The 22,651-nt window shown below is 41.5% G+C and overlaps 1 protein-coding gene across 1 annotated transcript in view; it reads right to left on the reverse strand.

Annotated features, from left to right (window-relative positions):
• LOC111951671 (cadherin-23-like) overlaps positions 1-22,651 on the reverse strand; it is a 115,415-nt gene that overhangs the window by 38,444 nt on the left and 54,320 nt on the right. Inside the window, exons 7-12 of the mRNA XM_024134577.2 lie at positions 15,481-15,586; positions 15,003-15,130; positions 9,141-9,213; positions 7,678-7,794; positions 6,475-6,587; positions 3,878-3,985 (exon numbers count right to left, since the gene is read on the reverse strand). Coding sequence (XP_023990345.2) covers positions 3,878-3,985; positions 6,475-6,587; positions 7,678-7,794; positions 9,141-9,213; positions 15,003-15,130; positions 15,481-15,586 — 645 coding nt within the window. The remainder of the gene's footprint in view (positions 1-3,877; positions 3,986-6,474; positions 6,588-7,677; positions 7,795-9,140; positions 9,214-15,002; positions 15,131-15,480; positions 15,587-22,651) is intronic.

The raw sequence follows: 22,651 nt of genomic DNA on the forward strand, positions 1-22,651 counted from the left end.
GGTGGTGAACTATGTGGCCATTGAGGACAGCAGTGTCGATCAGATGGAAAAATATCTTCTRATACCACTTGGAAGTTTTCTGAGTGCATTCCACAAAGCTGTTCATCATGTCCGCCTTAACCACTGCTCCCATTTTGAGGTTATAATCAAGCACACAGTCTGGTTTGATCTTCCTCTCTCCCGTCAGGTGGTCCACCTTCCCTGTGCCCGACATGGTTGCTGTATGGACACTAGAGAGGACATGGACGTCTRGTTTGTCATGCKACTTTACTGCCAGCTGTTGACCATTCTCCCTGAACTCCACCTCCCCTCTCTGCATCTTCCTGCTTCCGAATGCCGGCATCTCCTTTTCTGTTTGACCTGACTGTGCCACAGGCCCCTGTGCTGTTGGAGAGCAGATGCTGGAAMAGTGTGGGACTGCTGTACCAATTGTCCACATACAAAGTGTGTCCCTTGCCGAGATGAGGAGCCAGCATTGTCGCCACCGTGGACCCGGACACCCCAAGCTCATCATAATGTTGGATGTCAGTGGTGGACCCTGTGTAAACTATAATGTCSTGGACAAATCCTGTCTTCACGTCGCACATGACAAAGAACTTGACCCKAAACCTGTGCCTTTTGGAGGGAATATATTGACAGAACGCCAGCCTACCTTTCCATAACATCAGGGATTCATCAATGCATAGGTCCTTGTATGGCACAAAGACCCAACCAAATGCTGATGTCAGGCTGGTAAGAACATTTCTTATTTTGTATAAAGGGTCATTTAGGTTGGCAGTAGCATTGTTGACGAAATGCAGGCATCGCACGCAGAACTAGGAAGCGGTCTTGGGAAAAGAGGGTGGCAAAGAAGTAAGTTGCAAACATAGGATCTGTGCTCCAGTATTATCTTTGGGAGTTCTTCTTTACTATTACCATGAGGACTGTCACCAGGAAGGTATACATTTCACTAATTGTGGTTTCACACATTTAGCTAGTTTCCCCCTTACTCCTGGCTCTCTCTTCTCCTGTAGCTCCAAGGCATAGCGTTTGGTCTCTTCTACTATGTCTCCCACCACTTCTGTCAGAAACAACTTGAAGCACTCTGCCTCAGATGGAAATGGCAAGGGGCTTTGCACTCCAGACTGGGACTCATCAAAGCAAACAGCAGGGCCAAGAGGGGTGAAATGGCTGSCAGCCTTCCAGCTACCACAGAACTCCTGTACTTCATCCATTGTCGGTCTGCCTCCATCACCACCAGCATCTTCAAAGGGACCTGGGACTTCATCAGTGAGTAAGGGGTCCTCAGATTCAGGGTTCTCAATGGCTACAAGGTTGGGGGGCAGCTCCTCACTGTCACTGTCAGAATCCGATTCCTGACTTTCAGACTCATTGTCAGAATATTAAAAAATCTACAGAATTTCCACATTTGTGAGTTGTCTCCTTTTGGAAGACATTGCTAATGCTACAGCTTAGCTCACTAGCTACATAGATGAACAACAACACTGAATGGCTCAGAGTGGGAGTGAGAGGTTACGTGATTGACTGCTGGCACGCTCCGCTTGTATCAATAAATCACTATCAGAAAATGTTTTGTCTGATAATTATTTATATATTTACTGTTTTATTCAAATGTTTTCAAGTACTGGTGACAACTTGCATTCCGATTATTGCATAGATTGTAACAGACACATATTATGTGTGTAAAATACTTTATTGAAGTTTGAACTGATTATGATGAGTTAAGCTAATTCCAGCTATGTGTGGAGCCAAGTTTGACATAAAATGCATTCTGATTTTCACGTAACCGTTTGTTGGACCAAGGATGTTATATCAAAATGAGGTGAGTAAAGGTTCACTCATTTTTCGAGAACTTCCGGAAGTGAATGWTGGGATGTGAACGATGGTAGACAACACACCCCCTTCAACATGCATACTATAAACAGACCAAACTCATCTTGTCTCCTCTTACCTTTGGTTTCTGTGAAAAAACAAACATGGCGATGCGCAGAAACTAACCATCGTCGGATTACTATCGATTTCTAGAAAGTGTTTTACTCAATTATTTCGATCAATGGTGAGCTCACCCGTGATGTGATTAATTATAAATAGTAATTGCTATTAGTTCATTCATATTGTAGTTTCTGTCAGCCGAGAGTTATAAAAATATGAATGCTTGTGATAGGTCAGTCTTTCCTCAGTTAGCGCGAGGACAAACATAGCCTACATTTTTATCGGTTTGGATGATTGTGTTTTACTGTATCTACTTCTGTGAATGTCGGAATATTGCATCCAAAAATAAACTGCTCACATTCTGGACATAATTGCAAAAATCGAATTGCAAAAATCGCTGAAGCTGGAGACTTATATTTCCCTCACTAACTTTAAACATCAGCTATCTGAGCAGCTAACCGATTGCTGCAGCTGTATATAGCCCATCTGTACATAGCTCACCCAATCTACCTACTTCATCTCCATATTGTTTTTATTTACTTTTCTGCTCTTTTGCACACCAGTATTTCTACTTGTACATCACCATCTGCTCATCTATCACTCAAGTGTTAATTTGCTAAATTGTAATTACTTCGCTACTATGGCCTATTTATTACCTTACCACCTCACGCCATTTGCACACACTGTATATATACTTTTTTTTCTATTGTGTTATTGACTGTACGCTTGTTTATTCCACGTGTAACTCTGTTGTTGTTTGTGTCGCACTGCTTTGCTTTATCTTGGCCAGGTCGCAGTTCTAAATGAGAACGTGTTCTCAACTAGCTTACCTGGTTAGATAAAGGTGAAATAAAAAATAAAAAATAACTTTGTAAGGACTGTGTTTGTGCAAAATGTTTCTGAAAAAAACAGTGTGGCCAGCTCAAATGCTGATTGTTGCGTCATACCTAAACTGGACGTTCTTTTTATCACACCGGCTTGATCTTATGCTACAGGGACCACTGTAGAATGATCACAGCCGTGTGTTGGCACGTGTGAACAGGTTAATAGCGTACAAATATTATGGGTGATGTTTTGGTAATTCAGAGACTCTTTTTATTTGGGGAAATAGGATGATTGTGCGGGACCTTTAAACATTTGAACCGGGACCATGGGTATCAGTCGATTGTTACATCCCTACTCATTACTGTYGCCTATGCTATTTAATAAACTGTAGTATCAATCAACAATGGACTAGCACAAMAATATTCCGTGCCCCCAGCCATATTGGAGTTGTTGACAACGCAAAGACSATCAATAACCTACAGAACTTGAGACAAATGCATGCAGTATTAAGCCATGGAACGTGTTGATTGAAAACCAAGCCCCTTTGCCACCGACGGCTATTGTGCTCATAATTCCTGCAGTGAAAATAGCAAAAATATTTCTGACACACCCTCTGACCTATAGCGCTACCGCCAGTGATAAGATGTATCATTGTGTCAGGTTTGTTAAAATAGAGCCCTCTGAGTTGATTTGCACGGTGGGAAATGTATTGTATATTTTCTGTCAGAGTACAGTGGGTTAGGTCTAAATATGCTGAAATCAAGTCTTTGTCTTTCAGCAGAATCCGCCTTACCTGTAGAAGTGTCTCTAAATCCCTGAACTGTAACCCATTTAGTATGTTTCCTCAGGCTACACATTGTACAGCACAGTTCATTTTTTTCCACCGAAATACCCCGCATATCTGATCTAAGGGAGAAGCATTCAAATGCATTTAAAGTTCCTAGTCCCTATCAGTTTAGTATTTATTTAATTAAAAAAAMATTATTTAACCTTTATTTAACTAGGCAAGTCAGAACAGGAAAAACAATATCCACCAAAAAGTCAGCGATCTGTCTTATCTACAAGCAAAAGCGTATCTTTGGGGGTCAGGGCATCAAAGGTCAAGGCAAGCTGAACTCACAGAGATTACGTCAGTGTCCATGGGGCTCATCTCCACCACGTTGGCATGGTAGGGCTCACCTCGCCACATAGGGGCATTGTCGTTGATGTCCAGGATGGTGATGTTCACCTGGAGGGAGGAGAAYAAAGGGTTGATGACTGTTCTGATTTCAGTTGAAGGCATAGAGATAGAATAGAGAGAGATAGAGAGAGTCAAAGTGAAAAGAAGCATGTAAATCAGGCCTAGGCAAAGGCCGGCCCGGGGGACATATGCGGCCCGCGACCTGATTCAATACGGCCCGCGGAATCATGCTCAGATCACATAAAGAATTTGCGATTAGTAAAGTTTTGAAAAAAAAAACATATTTGTTATTCAAATGAAAAGTCCAATGAATACTCGCCTTTGTGTAATGATTTATCTCCCACCGCTTGTGGGACATTTATTTTGAAGGCACGTATAAATAACAACTGCACATGGACAGACAGTGACTGACAGGCTGACACACATGTCACAGTTACAAATAGTCAGAATTTTGTTTTTCAAAGATTTCAATGAAAAGGAAAGGAAAGTAGACAATGAATGTAGGGTGTTCCAGCAAGAGTGGATAACGAAATATTTATTTATTGAGGTATCAGGGAAAGCTTTGTGCTTAGTGTGCAAAGGAGCATCGCTGTCTGGAAAGACTACCACTTGTCCCGACACTTCCAGATGAAGCATGCAGAGAATCTAGGAATATGTCTTCTAAGCAGAGGGCAAGTGCATCGAAGGAGTTGATTTCTCAGTTGCAAAAGCAGCAAGGACTTTTCACAAAACTGCATTCAGCAAATGACAGAATTGCGAGAGCTAGCTATGTACCTGTCCCACAAAATTGCTAAACATAGCAGCCATTAGCTGAGGGGGACAATATGGATCAACAGTTGAAAGACAAGGTAAGGGATTTCACTTATTTCTCCTTGGCCCTGGATGAGAGCGTGATGCACGTACATGGCACAGTTGTTGATATTCTTACGAGGCATTACCCCAGACTTTGAAATGACAGAGGAGCTTGCTTCAGTGCAGTCAATGAAGAGCACAACCACAGGGAAATATTTATTGGAGGAGGTTAATAAGTGTGTGACAAAGCTGGGACTGAGTTTTGAAAAGTTACCAGTGTGCCACCGATGGGTGCCAAACTTGAAAGGAAAAACGTTGGTCTTTTGAAAGGATACAAGATCAAGTAGCTGAGGTGAACCCAGATCAGAAAATTATTTTCCTGCATTGCATTATTCATCAGGAGGTGCTCTGTAATGTGTTCTGAAAATGAGCCATTTTGTGGATACAGTCACTAAAGTGGTAAACTTCATAAGAGCAAAACTCTTTAAACCATAGCAGGTTGTCTCACTGTTGGAAGAGACAGAGTCAGGTCATGCAGATCTCCCTACCAGTCAAACGTGAGAGTGCTGAGTTTGGAGAAGGTGGCTGTAAAAGGGTGTGGGACCTGAAGTCAGAGATTGTTGAGTTTTTGCAAATGAAAGGAAAATATGTGGATTTCCCTCAACTGCAAGATAAAGAATGGCTGGCTGATTTTGCCTTCACCGTGGACATCATGGCCCTCATGAATGAACTGAATTTCAAACTAAAAYGGAAGGGCCTTTTTGCACATCAGATGTACAGCCTTGTCAAAGCCTTCAAGGGAAAATTACTCCTCCTGACCCACCAAGTAGAAGCCAACAATCTCACCCACCTTCCGACACTACTAGTCTGTTCCCTATCAGATGACCAGCGGGAGAAGTATACATTGCTGCTGCATGCTTTGAGCTGTGAGTTATCTCGTCGTTTTGAGGTTTTCAAAGTGTTGGAAAATGACATGCTTTTGGTTTCCTCTCCTTTCACCTTCAATGTGGATAACGCTCCCACTGAGCTTATCGATCTTCAGTCTGATGGAGTGATTGGAGAACTATTCAAAACAATMTCACTGACGAGGTTCTATGCATCTCTCGATGAACAAAACTTTCCAAAGATTAGGAGTTATGTTCAGAAGATGTTWGTACTMTTTGGGTCAACCTATGTATGTGAACAGACATTTTAAGTGATGAAATATAACAAGTCAAGGCACAGATCATCTCTTACTGACTCACCTCTCAGCAATCCTGCGCATAGCGACGTCAGAAACTATACTTGACTTCACTGCTCTAGTCAATGCCCATCAGAGACTTCACTCCTCACACTGATTGAGTAGTTTAAATGTAATGTTGAGCTCTCTCTCGTTCTTGTTTTTGTGCATATCCGTTAACAAGACTTATGTCCGTGGTGCTGAATGCACAGTGTACTTTTCCCTCTGTGTAGTTCATTGCATGTTAAATAATGAAACTACCTACCAAAAGGAGAACATGGATGTGGTTTATTTCTGTGCATGTTAAAAAAGTAAAATAAGTAGCATATCTGGATGTGATTTACAGTAGCTATATCGGTCAACACAGTCATACACATTATGTATAATCCTGTYATATGATTCTGGCCCGCGATGACAAAAATATATTCTAATGTGGCCCTCCGTAGAAAATAATTGACCAGGTCTGATCTAAATGCTCTGAGAYCAATAAGAAACATGAAGAGGTATGAAAATGGCGATGGGTTACCGTGGCAATGCCAGTTTTTTGCAGTGGCCCCACCCCTCCATCCACAGCTCTGACAATAAGGATATACTCCGACTTAAGCTCTCTGTCCAGTAAGGCTGTAGTGGTGATCTCTCCTGAAACACACACACAGTAATATATAGGTCAAACACACATCTGACACTATACAAGCATGTACAAAAACYCACTCGCTTTCTTGCATTTACACATGCTCATACACATGCAGGTCCACACACAAACACACACCCACACACACCCACACACATAGGGGCAGACTTAGTGATTTGGAGGCCCCCGCAGAGGCCACTCTGAGGCCCCCTCCCAGAGCCTTTTGGGGGCCCTAAGCGAGATTTGGTTGCKGGTCAGGACCCCAAACCGCTAGAGGGGGGCCGCTGGAGGTGCCATTCGTTCCCGGAAGGTAATTCAGCCATGATTACAACAAGGTTTAGGMTAGCTAGCTAGACTAACTCACCTAGCACTCTATAAAAAAATTAGCTGACATGACTAATTGAGTGACAGTCAACGACTGACATAACAAGAGGAAAACCGCTGATGCACCACAACATTTTTAAATCGCAACCTTGTGTATTCTACGATTCTAACGCCCAATGGTAAGCCTCTCCTTCCAGTTCTCTGCTGCCAATGACTGGAACGAACTACAAAAATCTCTGAAACTGGAAACACTTATCTCCCTCACTAGCTTTAAGCACCAGCTGTCAGAGCAGCTCATAGATTACTYCACCTGTACATAGCCCATCTATAATTTAGCCCAAACAACTACCTCTTTACCTACTGTATTTATTTATTTATTTTGCTCCTTTGCACKCCATTATTTCTATCTCTACTTTACARTTTCTTCCACTGCAAACCAACCATTCCAGTGTTTATTTTTTATTTTTTTACTTGCTATATTGTATTTACTTCGCCACCATGGCCTTTTTATATTTTTATTTATTTATATATATATTTTGTTTGCCTTCACCTCCCTTATCTCACCTCACTTGCTCACATTGTATATAGACTTATTTTTCACTGTATTATTGACTGTATGTTTGTTTTACTCCATGTGTAACTATGTGTTGTTGTATGTGTCGAACTGCTTTGCTTTATCTTGGCCAGGTCGCAATTGTAAATGAGAACGTGTTCTCAATTTGCCCAGGCAATTGCCTTAGTTGCCTGATGTTAAGTTCGCCACTGCACACACACCTGAGCGAGTGTTGAGGCGGAACTGGGAGGAGCCCTGTAGGGAGTAAATGAGGGAGGCCTGTCCAAACTCTCGGGAGGCATCCAGATCAGTGGCATTCACAAACACAACTGTCGCCCCTGAGGAAGAGAGAGAGAGGAGGAGTGAGTAAAAGAGAGGGGAAGAGAGAAGAAGGGATATCAAGGGGGATGGGGCGAGGAATTAAGGGATATGAGGAGGGAAAGAGAGAAGGGGGAGCAAGAATGGGGGATCTCAGTGAGAAAGGGGGAGAGAAAGGGGTGGTTATTCAGAGTGAAAGAGAGAGAAGGAGACAGAGTAGTGAGAAAGAGAGAAACACAGAAAAAGGACAACAGAACAGAGACAGCCAGTGGAGAGAGAAACAGACTGTCTGCGTCTATAATTCTAAAAACAGAACTTTCCATCCCCCCTTTCCAGTGAAGGATAGTGGCAGTGAGTGGGTTTATAGATTAGTGGATTATCAGCTTGTTTGGCATTGTGGTCCATGCCTGGCAGAGCCATGATCAATAATACCCAGGGAAGGGGATAAGAGGCTGGGAGAGGCTGAGTCCAGAGGCCTGGTGTTAGCTAGCTAAATTAGCTCCATGATCCAGCCTCACAGTCCACCAGCCCCACTTTGCTTTCAAATCAGCCCTCCAGTGTATATTTATATATGTGTGTGTGTGTGTGTGTYTSMYTSGGMGSYGMSWGTGTGTGTGTGTGTGTCTGAACTATTTGCCAAGCTCCGCAGCAGCTTTGACGGACGAGGGGGTAGTCAAATATCTCATTTCCTCCAGCGATTGGAAACAAATCTATTGTCTGGGATGAAAGAGTCCACTGAATACATTCATGAGAATGAATAAGCATAATCGGCTATTCTGCTCTGGATAGAGATAGTCATTTAACTGCACTGGCTCGCTAAGCACTTAAAAATACTATACAAATCAACACAAAAAGATAAGACAAGTTAAGAAAAAGAAAAATAAGAAAATAAAAAATTTGACAAATAAAATACGGACACAAAGCAAAGAAAGGAATATACTTGAAAAAGCTAATGTTTAAGAAACTCAAGGTAAAGGGTAAAAAGTGATATGGTGTGATTTGGCCATTGAATTACTGTATTACTTTTTTAAAAGGCAATTGTAATGATCTATATCAAAGCTTTTTGAATTGAACAGAGGGAATGCATAGTCACCCAGTCTCACCCAGTCTCAGCCATTGACCTCATTGTAACACCAGGGCTGTGTCTGAAAACATGACTAGCTGTCAAATCCTTGCTTCCTCTGTCCTTGTTTCCTCCACGCCTGGCCTTTCTCCCAAAGTGCATTGGAYGATGGAGGAAGCAGGYTTTTTTGACAGCTAGTAAGYTTTTTAGACACAACCCAGCTGTCTTCGCTAAATGACTCCAACCGTAGAAATATAATTTTTTATGTAATAAAGTTATTCTATTTCTATGACTCCAACGCACCTGCAATGATGTTCTCAGGGATCTTGGCAATGTAGGACGGCTTGCTGAACTTTGGTGGGTTGTCATTTTCATCCTATGGGAGAAGGCGAGCAAAGAAAATAGACTAAGTCGTCACAATCACATGAACAGTAAATAGATCTTACTTAAACAATAAATAAACACATTATGATATGTAGCCTGTTTCTTTGTGTGTAAATGTATTGTGCGGGGAGTCTGATAGTCTCTTGCTTAGTAGTAGTATAATGTTGTTGATATATTTGTAGCCCTTTTTCTGTGGTCTGTCGGGACTGTAGTGGAATAGTTACTTTGTCCAACAATGGATATTAAGGCTGTGACATTTTTCTGTTTCATTATTATGGTTCTGATTACCAACYTATRGTACCAGCAGGGTTTTAGACATCCAGCTTACAGTGTGTGTATCTGTGTGGGTGTGTGTTAGTGTGTAGGTACAGTTGTACAAGTCGGAAGTTTACATACACCTTAGCCAAATACATTTAAACTCAGTTTTTCCACAATTCCTGATATTTAATCCTAGTAAAATCTGCCTGTCTTAGGTCAGTTAGGATCACCACTTTATTTTAAGAATTGAAATGTCAATAAAAGGAATAGAGAAATGGATTTATTTCAGCTTTTATTTTTCATCACCATTCCCAGGCGTCAGAAGTTTACTTACACCAATGAGTATTTTTGAGATCTGTCTTTAAATTGTTTAACTTGTGTCAACCGTTTCGATAGCCTCATCAAGCTCCACAAATCGTTGGGGAATTTTGGCCCATTCTCCTGACAGAGTGGGGTAACCTGAGTCAGATTTGTAGGCCTCCTTGCTCGCACATGCTTTTTCAGTTGCTCTGGCTACACATTTCTATAGGGTTGAAGTCAGGGCTTTGTGATGGCCACTCCAATACCTTGACTTTGTTGTCCTTAAGCCATTTTGCCACAACTTTGGAAATATGCTTGGGGTCATTGTTCATTTGGAAGACCCATTTGRGACCAAGCTTTAACATCCTGACTGATGTCTTGAGATGTTGCTTCAATATATCCACATCATTTTCCATCCTCATGATGCCATCTATTTTGTGAAGTGCACCAGTCCCTCCTGAGTGCTTCACAGTTTGGATGGTGTTCTTCGGCTTGTAAGCCTCCCCCTTTTTCCTACAAACATAATGATGGTCATTATGGCCAAATAGTTACATTTTTGTTTCATCAGACCAGAGAACCTTTCTCCAAAAAGTATGATCTTTGTCCCCATGTGTAGTTGCAAACCGTAGTCTGGCTTTTTATGGRGGTTTTGGAGCAGTGGCTTCTTCCTTGCWGAGCGGCCTTTCAGGTTATGTCGATATAGGACTCGTTTTACTGTGTATATAGATACTTTTGTACCTGTTTCCTCCGGCATCTTCACAAGGTCCTTTGCTGTTGTTCTGGGATTGATTTGCACTTTTCGCACCAAAATAAGTTCATCTCTAGGAGACAGAACGCGACTCCTTCCTGAGCGGTATGACGGCTGCGTTGTCCCATGGTGTTTATACTTGCGTACTGTTGTTTGTTACAGAGATGAACATGGTACRTTCAGGCATTTGGAAATTGCTCCCAAGGATGAACCAGAATTGTGTATACAATTGTGTATACAATGTTTTTCTGAGGTCTTGGCTGATTTCTTTTGATTTRCCCATGATGTCAAGCAAAGAGGCACTGAGTTTGAAGGTAGGCCATGAAATACATCCACAGTTAAACCTTCAATTGACTCAAATGATATCAATTAGCCTAACAGAAACTTCTATAGCCATGACATCATTTTCTGCAATTTTCCAAGCTGTTTAAAGGCACAGTCAACTTAGTGTATGTAAACTTCTGACCCACTGAAATTGTGATACAMTGAATTTTAAGTGAAATAATCTGTCTGTAAACAATTGTTGGAAAAATGACTTGTGTCATGCACAAAGTAGATGTCCTAACCGTCTTGCCAAAACGATAGTTTGTTAACAAGAAATGTGTGGAGTGGTTGAAAAATGAGTTTTAATGACTCCAACCTAAGTGTATGTAAACGTCTGACTCACTGTACTCCATTTATTTGGGAAGTCTCTGATCACAAGATGAACCGCTATGCATCCCAGCTGTAGCCTCAGTGTTGTCTTCCTCTCTCTCTCTCTTCTCTCTCTCTCTCTCTCTCTCTCCTCTCTCTCTCTCTCTCTCGTCTCTCTTCTCTCTCTCTCTCGTACTCTCTTCTCTCTCTCTCTCTCTCTTCTCTCTCTCTCTCTTCTCTCGTCTCTCTCTAATTTTCTCGTCTCTCCTCATTCTCTCATCTCTCTCTCTCTCTCACTCGTCTCTCTCAATCTCTCTCTCTCGTCTTCTCTCTCTCTCTCCTCTCTCTCCTCTCCTCTCTCGGTTATCACTGTGGCAGCATCACACACAGGGCTTTAGTAGCGCAGCACAAGGCACAGATAGTTAATAGCAGTCTATAGCAGCTGCCACAGCAGGGGACACGCCAGAAATAGTGACAGAAATTAACATTTTAATGTTTGTCTATGCAGCTAGTGTTTATTAGCTGTTTATGTAGGGGTTATTTACTGTTTTTTATGTGTTTCTATAATGTTTCTCTATGGAAGGATGTACAGAGAATGTTAAACCTTTTAAGGATCGTACCCTTTTTTTCCATTTTCACCTAAAATGTCATACCCAAATCTAACTGCCTTTAGCTCAGGACCTGAAGCAATGTTTATTTTTTTTCACCTTTATTTAASTAGGTAGGCTAGTTGAGACCAAGTTCTCATTTGCAACTGCGACCTGGCCACGGTAAAGCATAGCAATTCGACACATACAACAACACAGAGTTACACATGGGATAAACAAAACATACAGTCAATAGTACAGTAGAACAAAAGAAAAGAAGAAGTCTATATACAGTGAGTGRAAATGAGGTAAGATAAGGGAGGTAAGGCAATAAATACGCCATGGTGGCGAAGTAATTACAATATAGCAATTAAACACTGGAATGGTAGATGTGCAGAAGATGAATGTGCAAGTAGAGATACTGGGGTGCAAAGGAGCAAGATAAATACATAAATACACTATGAGGATGAGGTAGGTAGATAGATGGGCTGTTTACAGATGGGTTATATACAGGTGCAGTGATCTGTGAGCTGCTCTGACAGCTGGTGCTTAAAGCTAGTGAGGGAGTCTCCAGCTTCAGAGATTTTTGCAGTTCGTTCCAGTCATTGGCAGCAGAGAACTGGAAGGAAAGACGACCAAAGGAGGAATTGGCTTTGGGGGTGACCAGTGAGATATACCTGCTGGAGCGCGTGCTACGAGTGGGTGCTGCTATGGTGACCAGTGAGRTGAGATAAGGCTGGGCTTTACCTAGCAGAGACTTGTAGATAACCTGTAGCCAGTGGGTTTGGCGACGAGTATGAAGCGAGAGCCAACCAACGAGAGCGTACAGGTAGCAATGGTGGGTAGTGTATGGGGCTTTGGTGACAAAACGGATGGCACTGTGATAGACTGCATCCAGTTGTTTGAGGAGAGTGTTGGAGGCTATTTTATAGATGACATCACCGAWGTCGAGGATCGGTAGGATGGTCAGTTTTACGAGGGTATGTTTGGCAGCATGASTGAAGGATGCTTTGTTGCAATATAGGAAGCTGATTCTAGATMTAKTGTTGTATTGGAGATGCTTAATGTGAGTCTGGAAGGAGAGTTTACAGTCTAACCAGACACCTAGGTATTTGTAGTTGTCCACGTTTTTGTTGGCGACATTCATAATAAAAATAAATGTACGCTCACAACGCTGCACCTTGGTCCGGTCATTTCCACCCTGACGACGATCATGACACGTAGAGAAATGCTTATTGAAATTCTCACTTATAGTGGATMTATCGGTGGTGACAGTGTTTCCTAGCCTCAGAGCAGTGGGCAGCTGGGAGGAGGTGCTCTTATTCTCCATGGACTTTACAGTGTCCCAGAACTTTTTGGAGTTWGTTCTACAGGATGTAAATTTCTGTTTGAAAAAGCTAGCCTTAGCTTTCCTAACTGCCTGMMTATTTTGTTCRTAACTTCCCTGAAAAGTTGCATATCACGGGGGCTATTCGATGCTAATGCAGAATGCCACAGGATGTTTTTGTGCTGGCCAAGGGCAGACAGGTCTGGAGTGAACCAAGGACTATATCTATTCCTAGTTCAARWTTTTTTGAATGGGGCATGCTTATTTAAGATGGTGAGGAAGGCATTTAAAAAAAATAGCCAGGCATCATCTACTGACTGGATGAGGTCAATGTCATTCCAGGATATCCTGGCCAGGTCGATTAGAAAGGCCTGCTCGCAGAAGTGTTTTACGGAGCGTTTGACAGTGATGAGGGGTGGTCGTTTGGTCGCAGACCCATTACGGATGCAGGCAATGAGGCAGTGATCGCTGAGATCTTGATTGAAAACAGCAGAGGTGTATTTGGAGGGCGAGTTAGTTAGGATGACATCAATGAGGGTGCCCGTGTTTACGAATTTGGAGTTGTACCTGGTAGGTTCATTGATAATTTGTGTGAGATTGAAGGCATCAAGCTTGGATTGTAGGATGGCCGGGGTGTTAAGCATGTCCCAGTTTAGGTCACCTAGTAGCACAAGCTCAGAAGATAGATGGGGGCAATCAATTCACATATGGTATCYAGGGCACAGCTGGGGGCAGAGGGAGGTCTATAGCAAGCGGCAACAGTGAGAGACTTGTTTCTGGAAAGGTGGATTTTTAGAAGTAGAAGCTCGAATTGTTTGGGTACAGACTTGGATAGTAATACAGAACTCTGCAGGCTATCTTTGCAGTAGATTGCAACACCACCCCTTGATAAGCATATTCTTGATACCATTTGAAAGGAAACACTTTGAAGTTTGTGGAAATGTGAAATTTATGTAGYAGAATATAACACATTAGATCTGGTAAAAGATAATATAAACCAAAAAACATGTGTTTATTTGTTTTTAAAATGCAAGATGAAGGCCATACTTTCAGATATGAGTCTAGGTCTAATTTAGATCTTTGCCACCAGATGGCAGCATTGTGCGCGCAAAGTTTCAGACTCATCCAGTGAAGAATTACATTACTGCACAACATTTTGTATCAAGTCTGCCAGGAGTTTGCCCATGTGCTGAATTGTCCAATTGATACATTTTCAAGTACATAACTATAGAGAACATACAAAAATGGTATGGTAAATAATGTAAGTTTACACGATCCCAGGGGTATCATACATGARGGATCATTAGCTTAACCACTAACTTTCACACATGACCAGGGTGTGGAGCAAGAGACAGCAGTTGGGTCAAACTGTAGACCCAAGTTCCTACATTTGAACATAAAAATAGATTTTATCAAACAAAACTATGCTACATTTTATCTCTGGGACCCTCKGGTTGATAAATCAGAGCAAGATTACTGAATGTAAGTACATTATTTACCTTCAGAGGTGAATATATCAAACCAGATGCCGTGATACGTTTTTTTGTYGTTGTGCACTKTCCTCAAACAATAGCATGGTATTTTTTTCCACTGCAATAGCTACTGTTGATTGGACACTGCAGTTAGATTAACAATAATTTAAGCTTTCTGCCCATATAAGACATGTCTATGTACCGGAAAGTTGGCTGTTGTGTACAATGTCATTCTAGTCACATTAGCGCACGTTAGCAACAACCGTCACGGTTTAGGGACACCCATCCCATAGAGGTTAAAATTGAGAAACTATTTATATCTAAAGTTTCCATTTTTAAATTGTAAATTCAAGTCACTTCCTGAATCGACTGACTTCCATTCGAATTGAACCCAATCCTGGTACATGAGTTTTGGATGAAACTATTAGAAAGCATAAAGGGGGGTGATGTACTGACAAACAGCTCCACGGTGACAGCGACACTGCTGTTGAGGGCTGGGTTCCCCCCGTCTTTGGCCATCACAGTCAGGTAMATCAGTCCTTCAGGCACCATCTCGTAGTCCAGTGGGCTGTTCACACTGATCACTGAGGAGAGGGGAGGAGAGATGAGGGAGGGAGAGCGTGGCGAGAGAGCGTTGAGAGAGCAGAGTGCTGAGGACGTGTGTGATGCTAAGGACTGTAGAGCCAGCAGGGTTTACAGCAGGAGCATGACATAACACAGCAACTTTATATTCTAGTTAGGCCTACATACAAAATATGTACAGTACTTAGTGTAAAAATTGCTAGCCAAATATCAAAATGAATGTGTATTATGTTCAGACAACAAGTTCCTTTGTATCATGTAAAGCCTTACTCAAAGGTTTTTGAGGTTACTCAAAACAAGCATCATTTCAATATGTGCGTGTATGTGTGTGTTTATCTGCGTGTATGCTGACCTGCGTAGCCCTCCACCATGATAATTCTGAAGTAACTACGGAATGCAGATGCCGATGTGATGGTGTAGGTCAGGAAGTTGTTAGGGGGCGAGTCTTCGTCTGTGGCCTGAGAAAGAAAGACGGTGATTACAAGTTATTACTTTTTATTTTATTGAATTACAATGTGTATAACTCAAGTGCAGTTGCGACATTGATGCTTTGGCAATATTTACTCAACGTATATCATGCCAATGAAGCAATTCGTATATGAATTTGACTGAGCGAGAAGGGGGGGAGGAAGGGAGAGAGAGTGACTGACTTAGTGAGTGAGTCAGAGATAATACGATTTCACGTGAATGAGACAGACAGTGTGTATAAGTATGGATGCCCAGATGCTACAGTAGACAGTGTTACAGTGTTGGAACCTATGGATAAGACATCAGGCTGTCAGCCAGTCAGTGTGTTATTGGACAGATTAGAACCAAAGCCCAGTGTTAATATTGGGTGAACACAGCAAACAGACAGTAGTGTGTGTGTGTGTGTCTAATTCTAGMTTAATCGACACAACAATAACAGAACTACATCTGACAAGGATAGAACAATAATCATGAGAAGAGTGAGAGTCATTGGCACTTCCTAGGGAATCAATATAGGTTGGACATGTCAAATGCTGACTTGGGAACAAATGCAAAAAAATGTATGACTATGTAGAGATTGGTAACTTCTCTCACTGAGAAAGTGCTACTCTTGTCTCTCTCAATTGAACCCTCTRTCCATATCTCCTTCTCTAACATGATCACCTTCGGCTCTCCTCTCTCGCTCTCTCTTTCTATCTCTCTCCCTCTCTTTCGCTCACTCTATCGCTCTTCAAAATACTTTATGATAAGGCATTCACTCTCCAACCAACTGAGGAGAGAGAAAGACACACAGAGAGAGGGGAAAGAGGGAAGAAGAGGGGTAAAAGAAGAAAGTTAGAGGAAAGGAGAGGCAGACGCGGTGGAAGAAGAGACTGTGGAAGGCGTGAGATGTGGGAGGCAAAGAGAACGCGCTGTTGTAGAGAGAAAGAGACAGGGAGAGACAGTTCCCCCTTCCCCATCATTTCTCTCCCTCCTTTCCTTTCTCTTTTGGCTTCACACTACCCCTTCCTCTCTCGCTCTCTGTCTCTCTCTCTCTTTTTCCAGGGTGCGTTCTCATAGCATGTGCAGAACAGCTGGCGGGCATATTCACGGGCATTTTCAACCTCTCCGTTGCCCAGTATATAATCTCCGCTTATGCTTCTGTTTCTTTTTGTCAAGCAAAACATTTTGTGGAAGGTACTGTGCAGCGCACAGACCCCCTCGTGCAATTAGTTTCGTTGAGATACGTCAGCTTTACTTGTAGGCCTATTTGGCGGGACAAATGTGTAGCCACCTGTAGCCACCTGTATAGCCTCTTACCTGTTTTTGTTTGAGTCTTTTATTGGAGAATGTGAAACAATTTTGTGTCTGTTGCTTTTCATTAAATCATGCATAGCTCTTCTTTATAAGGCCTAAAATAAATGTGTTCATATGGGCAAAATATTATCTATAGGCTATAGCATACAGCATTTTTATCAGTTATGAAAAAAATACATTTAATACCGYAYAAAAWMTATCTGGTAAAAGGCCGACATTTGGACCTTTCAGTTAAAGCAGACTCTTTGTCACATGACTATAGGAATGGAAACATTGTGATTTTAGAGACAAAAAGTGACAATAGCCTAGGCTTAGGCTATACTGGGCTCTCACAATTCAATCAAGTCACTATTATCAGCTTTGGTATTGTCTTCTGTGAGCAGGCTTTCTGAGTGAGGAGAAACATATGGGTAGGAAAAAGTCTGAAAATGAAAATGATTATGAAATTTGGACCACATAAATCCAATGTTTATATAAAATATTTTAACTGTCGAATAAGTCAATTTAATATYGGACATCATAAAAMCTATTTGGCCAATATCGTTTTATTGTTTTATTGTTTTCTCATTATAATACGGAAAATGTAGGCTATTTCAAAACAACAGAATTCCATATTTTGAGTTGACTCTATAGTCTATTATACTAAAGATCTAGCCAAGGTTCAACTTTAAGGAAAGGGCATCTTTTAAAACAATTTTGATACTCACCTCATGTCTTGATAATATGAATGAGAATGTAGTCCATTTTATTTTGAAATCAGTATTTCTCCCAATGATCTCTCCCATTGCTCCCATTAAAAAAAATATATATGCATAAGAGATTCACAAGACTATAACATTGGATTGTTGTAAAATGCTGCCCTGCCCTGGCTGGACACTTACATTAAAATAATTTCCCCCTGTCATTGCTCCCATTGTTCCCATTTAAAAAATATATATGCATGAGTGACTTGCTGGCATTCCACCGCCATGGCAAAAACCCCGCTACCTGCAAGCAACAGAAGGATCTGATGTCACTGGTTGAAAAGTACACGAGTCAACGGCTGGAGTCTTACCTGAAGAGCGTCGCCTACACTTTCGCGTTGCAGTTGTGAATATTCCAAAATCCATCTGAGAAAAATGAGCACTGCCTATTTTGATACTGCTTCGTGACAATTATCAATTTCATCCCTTTCAATGACTCCAAAATCCTTATCAGGCCAGAATACAAAGCACATTCTTGGATGGCACTGCATTGTTATATTTTGGGGTATTTTTGGGTTATTTGAAATACATGTTTTATAGTGTTTGGGGTGTTAATGGATGGTGTAAAAACAAAAAATACATTGTAGGAACTAGATATAGGCCTAGATATAGTATAGTCTGTTTTTAGCCTTCAGCCTTTATATAACCACATAAACAAATGTATATACAATATTCTGCCCATATGAACACATGCATTTTAGGCCATAACTTAACCAATTTCTGTAGGCTATATATATATATATATATTTTATATATATATATAAAATATTCTGCACATATGAACGAATGTGTAAACAATATTTGTAGCCATACTTGATTTAATGAAAAGTAGTAAACATACATATAGCTTCACATTCTATAATAACTGACTCATGAACACAATCACACAATAGTAAACATACACAACATTGTTTTACATTATTTAATAAAAAATTAATAAACACAACCACACAATAGCCCTTCACGACTTCCCCGGGATACTCAACGTACTGCAGCCTCATGCGGGTGAATGAGTAACAGAYGAAGGAGTTTGCTTCTGCTGCAGTATTAGCAGTTGTAATATTTGTGTTGTGGAAAATATCATCAGACAGGAGACAGGAGTACAGTTCAGTGTTTAGAAAAAAATCTCGTGCCATACAGCCCCGGACCAATAGTGCGCATGTGCACTTTCTGTTAGGTGTCGTGTCGCAACATAACACTGCCGTAATACATTACTGCTTAGTAACAGCATAGTAACTAATATAGACAGATGTCGATCACCGATACTACAGCGGTAAAWTATTGCGCGTTGCGGTGGTGCTTCAGGAATCCCAACATGTCTTAACCTGACCACAGTCAATCCTGTTCCCAAGATCTCTATGGCTACCTGCCACAATGACTACCGCCCTGATGCACACACATCTGTAGTCATGAAGGGTTTTGAAAGGCTGGTTATGGCACACACACACAAACACGCACACACACACATACACAGTGGTGGAAAAAGTACCTAATTGTTATACTTGAGTAAAAGTAAAGATAACTTAATAGAAAACAACTCAAGTAAAAGTGAAAGTCACCCAGTAAAATACTACWTGAGWAAAAGTCTAAAAGTATTTGGTTTTAAATACACTTAAGTATCAAAAGTAAATGTCATTGCTAAAATATACTTAAAACTTCTTCGGGATTGGTGTCCCTTCTACAGGACGGTTGAGCTAACATAGGCTAATGCGATTAGCATGAGGTTGTAAGTAACGCYAACATTTCCCTGGACATAGACATATCTGATATTTGCAGAAAGCTTAAATTCTTGTTAATCTAACTGCACTGTCCAATTTACAGCACCTATTAGAGTGAAAGAATACCATGCATTTGTTTGAGGAGAGTGCACAGTTTTGAACATTTAAAGTTATTAATAAACAAATTAGGCACATTTGMGCTTGATACAACYTTTTGATCAGAAATGCAATGGTTCATTGGATCAGTCTAAAACTTTGCACATACACTGATGCCATCTACTGGCCAAAATCTAAATTGGAGCTGGGCTGGAATAATACATTATACTTTCTCTTGCATTTCAAAATGAGGATGATACAAAAAAATACAAAAGAACGGTTGTTTTTTTCTTTGTATTATCTTTTACCAGATCTATTGTGTTATATTCTACTACATTGTTTTCACATTTCCATAAACTTCAAAGTGTTTCCTTTCAAATGGTGCCAAGAAAATGCAAATCCTTGCTTCARGTCCTGAGCTACAAGCAGTTAGATTTGGATATGTCATTTTAGGCGAAAATTGAAAAAAAGGGGTGGATCCTCAAGAGGTTTTTAAGTATCAAAAGGTATAAAGGTATAAATAATTTCAAATTCCTTATATTAAGCAAACCAGACGGCACCATTTTCTTGTTATTGTAATGTACGGAAAGCCAGTGGCACACTCCAACACTCAYACATAATTTACAAACGAAGCACGTGTGTTTAGTGAGTAAGCCAGATCAGAGGCAGAGGATGACCAGGGTTGTTCTCTTGATAAGTGTGTGATTTGAACTATTTTGCTGTCCTGCTAAGCATTCAAAATGTAAAGAGTACTTTTGGGTGTCAGGGAAAATGTATGGAGTAAAAAGTATATAATTTAGGAATGTAGTGAAGTAAAAGTAAAGGTTGTAAAAAACATAAATAGTAAAGTACAGATACCCTGAAAAACAACTTAAGTAGTGTTTGAAAGTATTTTCACTTAAGTACTTTACACCACTGCACACACTCACATACACACACACTTAATTTGATCACACACATATAACACACACACATATTCATACTGACTCTATACACACACCCACTCAAATACAATCATCATATACGCTGCAGCTACTCAATTTATCACATATCCTGATCATTACTTACCGTACCCCTATTCATATCTACCCCTACCACTCCAGTATCCCTGCACATTTTAAATATGGTATTGGCACTGACCCTGTAAGTTACTGTAGCTTACTTACTTTCTCGTGTCCTTCATATTTCTATTTCTCCGGTATTTTTTTTGATTTTTGTTCTACTTGGCTTTTTTTTATAGTACTACCTAAACTGATTACTGCAATGTTGAGAAAGACCAACTCTCACTCTTTCACTCCACTTTACCTTCCTCTTTTGGCTGCACAGTACACCCCCCCCCCCCCTCTCTCTCTCATATTTCCTCCCTCCTTCTCTCCCCTCCTTACCTTCTTCTATTAGCTCCAGTGTTTTCAGAGACTTGGGAGTCCAGTCCTTGGCAAAACCAGAACACACTTTATGCTTGCTGGTTTCCCTTTTTCTCTTAGGCATCCTATTAATAACCAGTGTGTTTAAGGTTAGCTCTGTCTAATCAAACACAGCAAGTCGAGCGTTCAGTTCCCGCTCACACACATACACACACGCACGCACGCACACACACACACACACCCACACACGCACACACGCAAGCACGCACACACATGGCAAATAAAGCATGGCGAGCTGTGTAGAGCCAAGTCAGGATCACATGGCCAATAATTGGCTTTGGATGCATCCAAAATGGCACCCTATCCCCTATATAGTGCACTCCTTTTGACAAGGGTCAAATGGAGTACACTAAATAGGGAATATAGTGCTATTTGGGAAGCAAGCTTTCTCTCCAGGGGCGGTTAAGAGGAAACGCAGAGCCATTAGTTACTATTACACCCCCCGACCTCTGACCTAACTGGAAACCTGACTAATAGGGGGCTGTAGAGAGATGGAGGTATAGGAGTTCTAACAGGAAGACAGAGTGGATGGCAGAGAGGGTGAGGCAGACAGAGGTGTGTAACACACACAGTGACACACGTGTGTGTGTGAGAAGGCACATATGCATGCACAGCTATTGCTCGCCTGAGGTAGAGTATCTCATGATAAGCTGTAGACCACACTATCTACCTAGTGAGTTTTCATCTGTATTTTTCATAGCTGTTTACACACCACCACAGTCAGAGGCTGGCACTAAGACAGCATTGAATGAGCCATGTTCCGGGATTCCTCCAATGGCATTGAGGAGTATAGCCACATCAGTCATTGGCTTCATCAATAAGTGTATCGATGAAGTCATCCGCACAGTGACCGTATGTACATACCCCAACCAGAAGCCATGCTTTATTGGCAGCATCCGCACTGAGTTTAAGGCTAGAGCTGCCTCTATCAAGGCGCGGGATTCTAACCCGGAAGCTGATAAGAAATCCCGCTATGCCCCCCGATGAACAATCAAACAGGCAAAGCATCAATACAGGACTAAGATGGAATCATACTACACCGGTTCTGACGCTCTTTGGATGTGGCAGGGCTTGCAAACCATTACAGACTACAAAGGGAAGCACAGCCAAGAGCTGCCCAGTGACACGAGCCTACCAGACAAGCTAAATTACTTCTATGCTCGGTTCGAGGCAAATAACACTAAAACATGCATGAGAGCACCAGTTGTTCTGGAAGACTGTGTGATCAAGGTTCTGTAGCGGATGTGAGTACCTTTAAACTGGTCAACATTCACAAAGCTGCGGGCCAGACGGATTACCAGGACGTGTACTGCGAGCATGCGCTGACCATGCACTGACATTTTCAACCTCTCCTGTCCGAGTCTGTAACACCAGCATATTTTAAGCAGACCACCATAATTCCTGTGCCCAAGAAACACTAAGGTAACCATCCTATATGACTACCGACCCGTAGCACTCATGTCTGTAGCCATGAAGTGCTTTGAAAGGCTGGTCACAGCTCACATCAACACCATTATCCCAGAAACCCTAGACCCAATCCAATTTGCATACCGCCCCAACAGATCCACAGATGATGCAATCTCTATTGCACTCCACACTGCCCTTTCCCACCTTTACAAAAGGAACACCTATGTGAGATGCTATTCATTGACAAAAGCTTAGCGTTCAACACCATAGTGCCCTCAAAGCTAATCAATAAGCTAAGGACCCTGGGACTAAACACATCCTCTGCAACTGGATGCTGGACTTCCTGACGTGCCGCCCCAGGTGGTAAGGGT

The sequence above is a fragment of the Salvelinus sp. IW2-2015 genome, linkage group LG25 (assembly GCF_002910315.2).
Source record: "Salvelinus sp. IW2-2015 linkage group LG25, ASM291031v2, whole genome shotgun sequence".
Classification (NCBI taxonomy): domain Eukaryota; kingdom Metazoa; phylum Chordata; class Actinopteri; order Salmoniformes; family Salmonidae; genus Salvelinus; species Salvelinus sp. IW2-2015.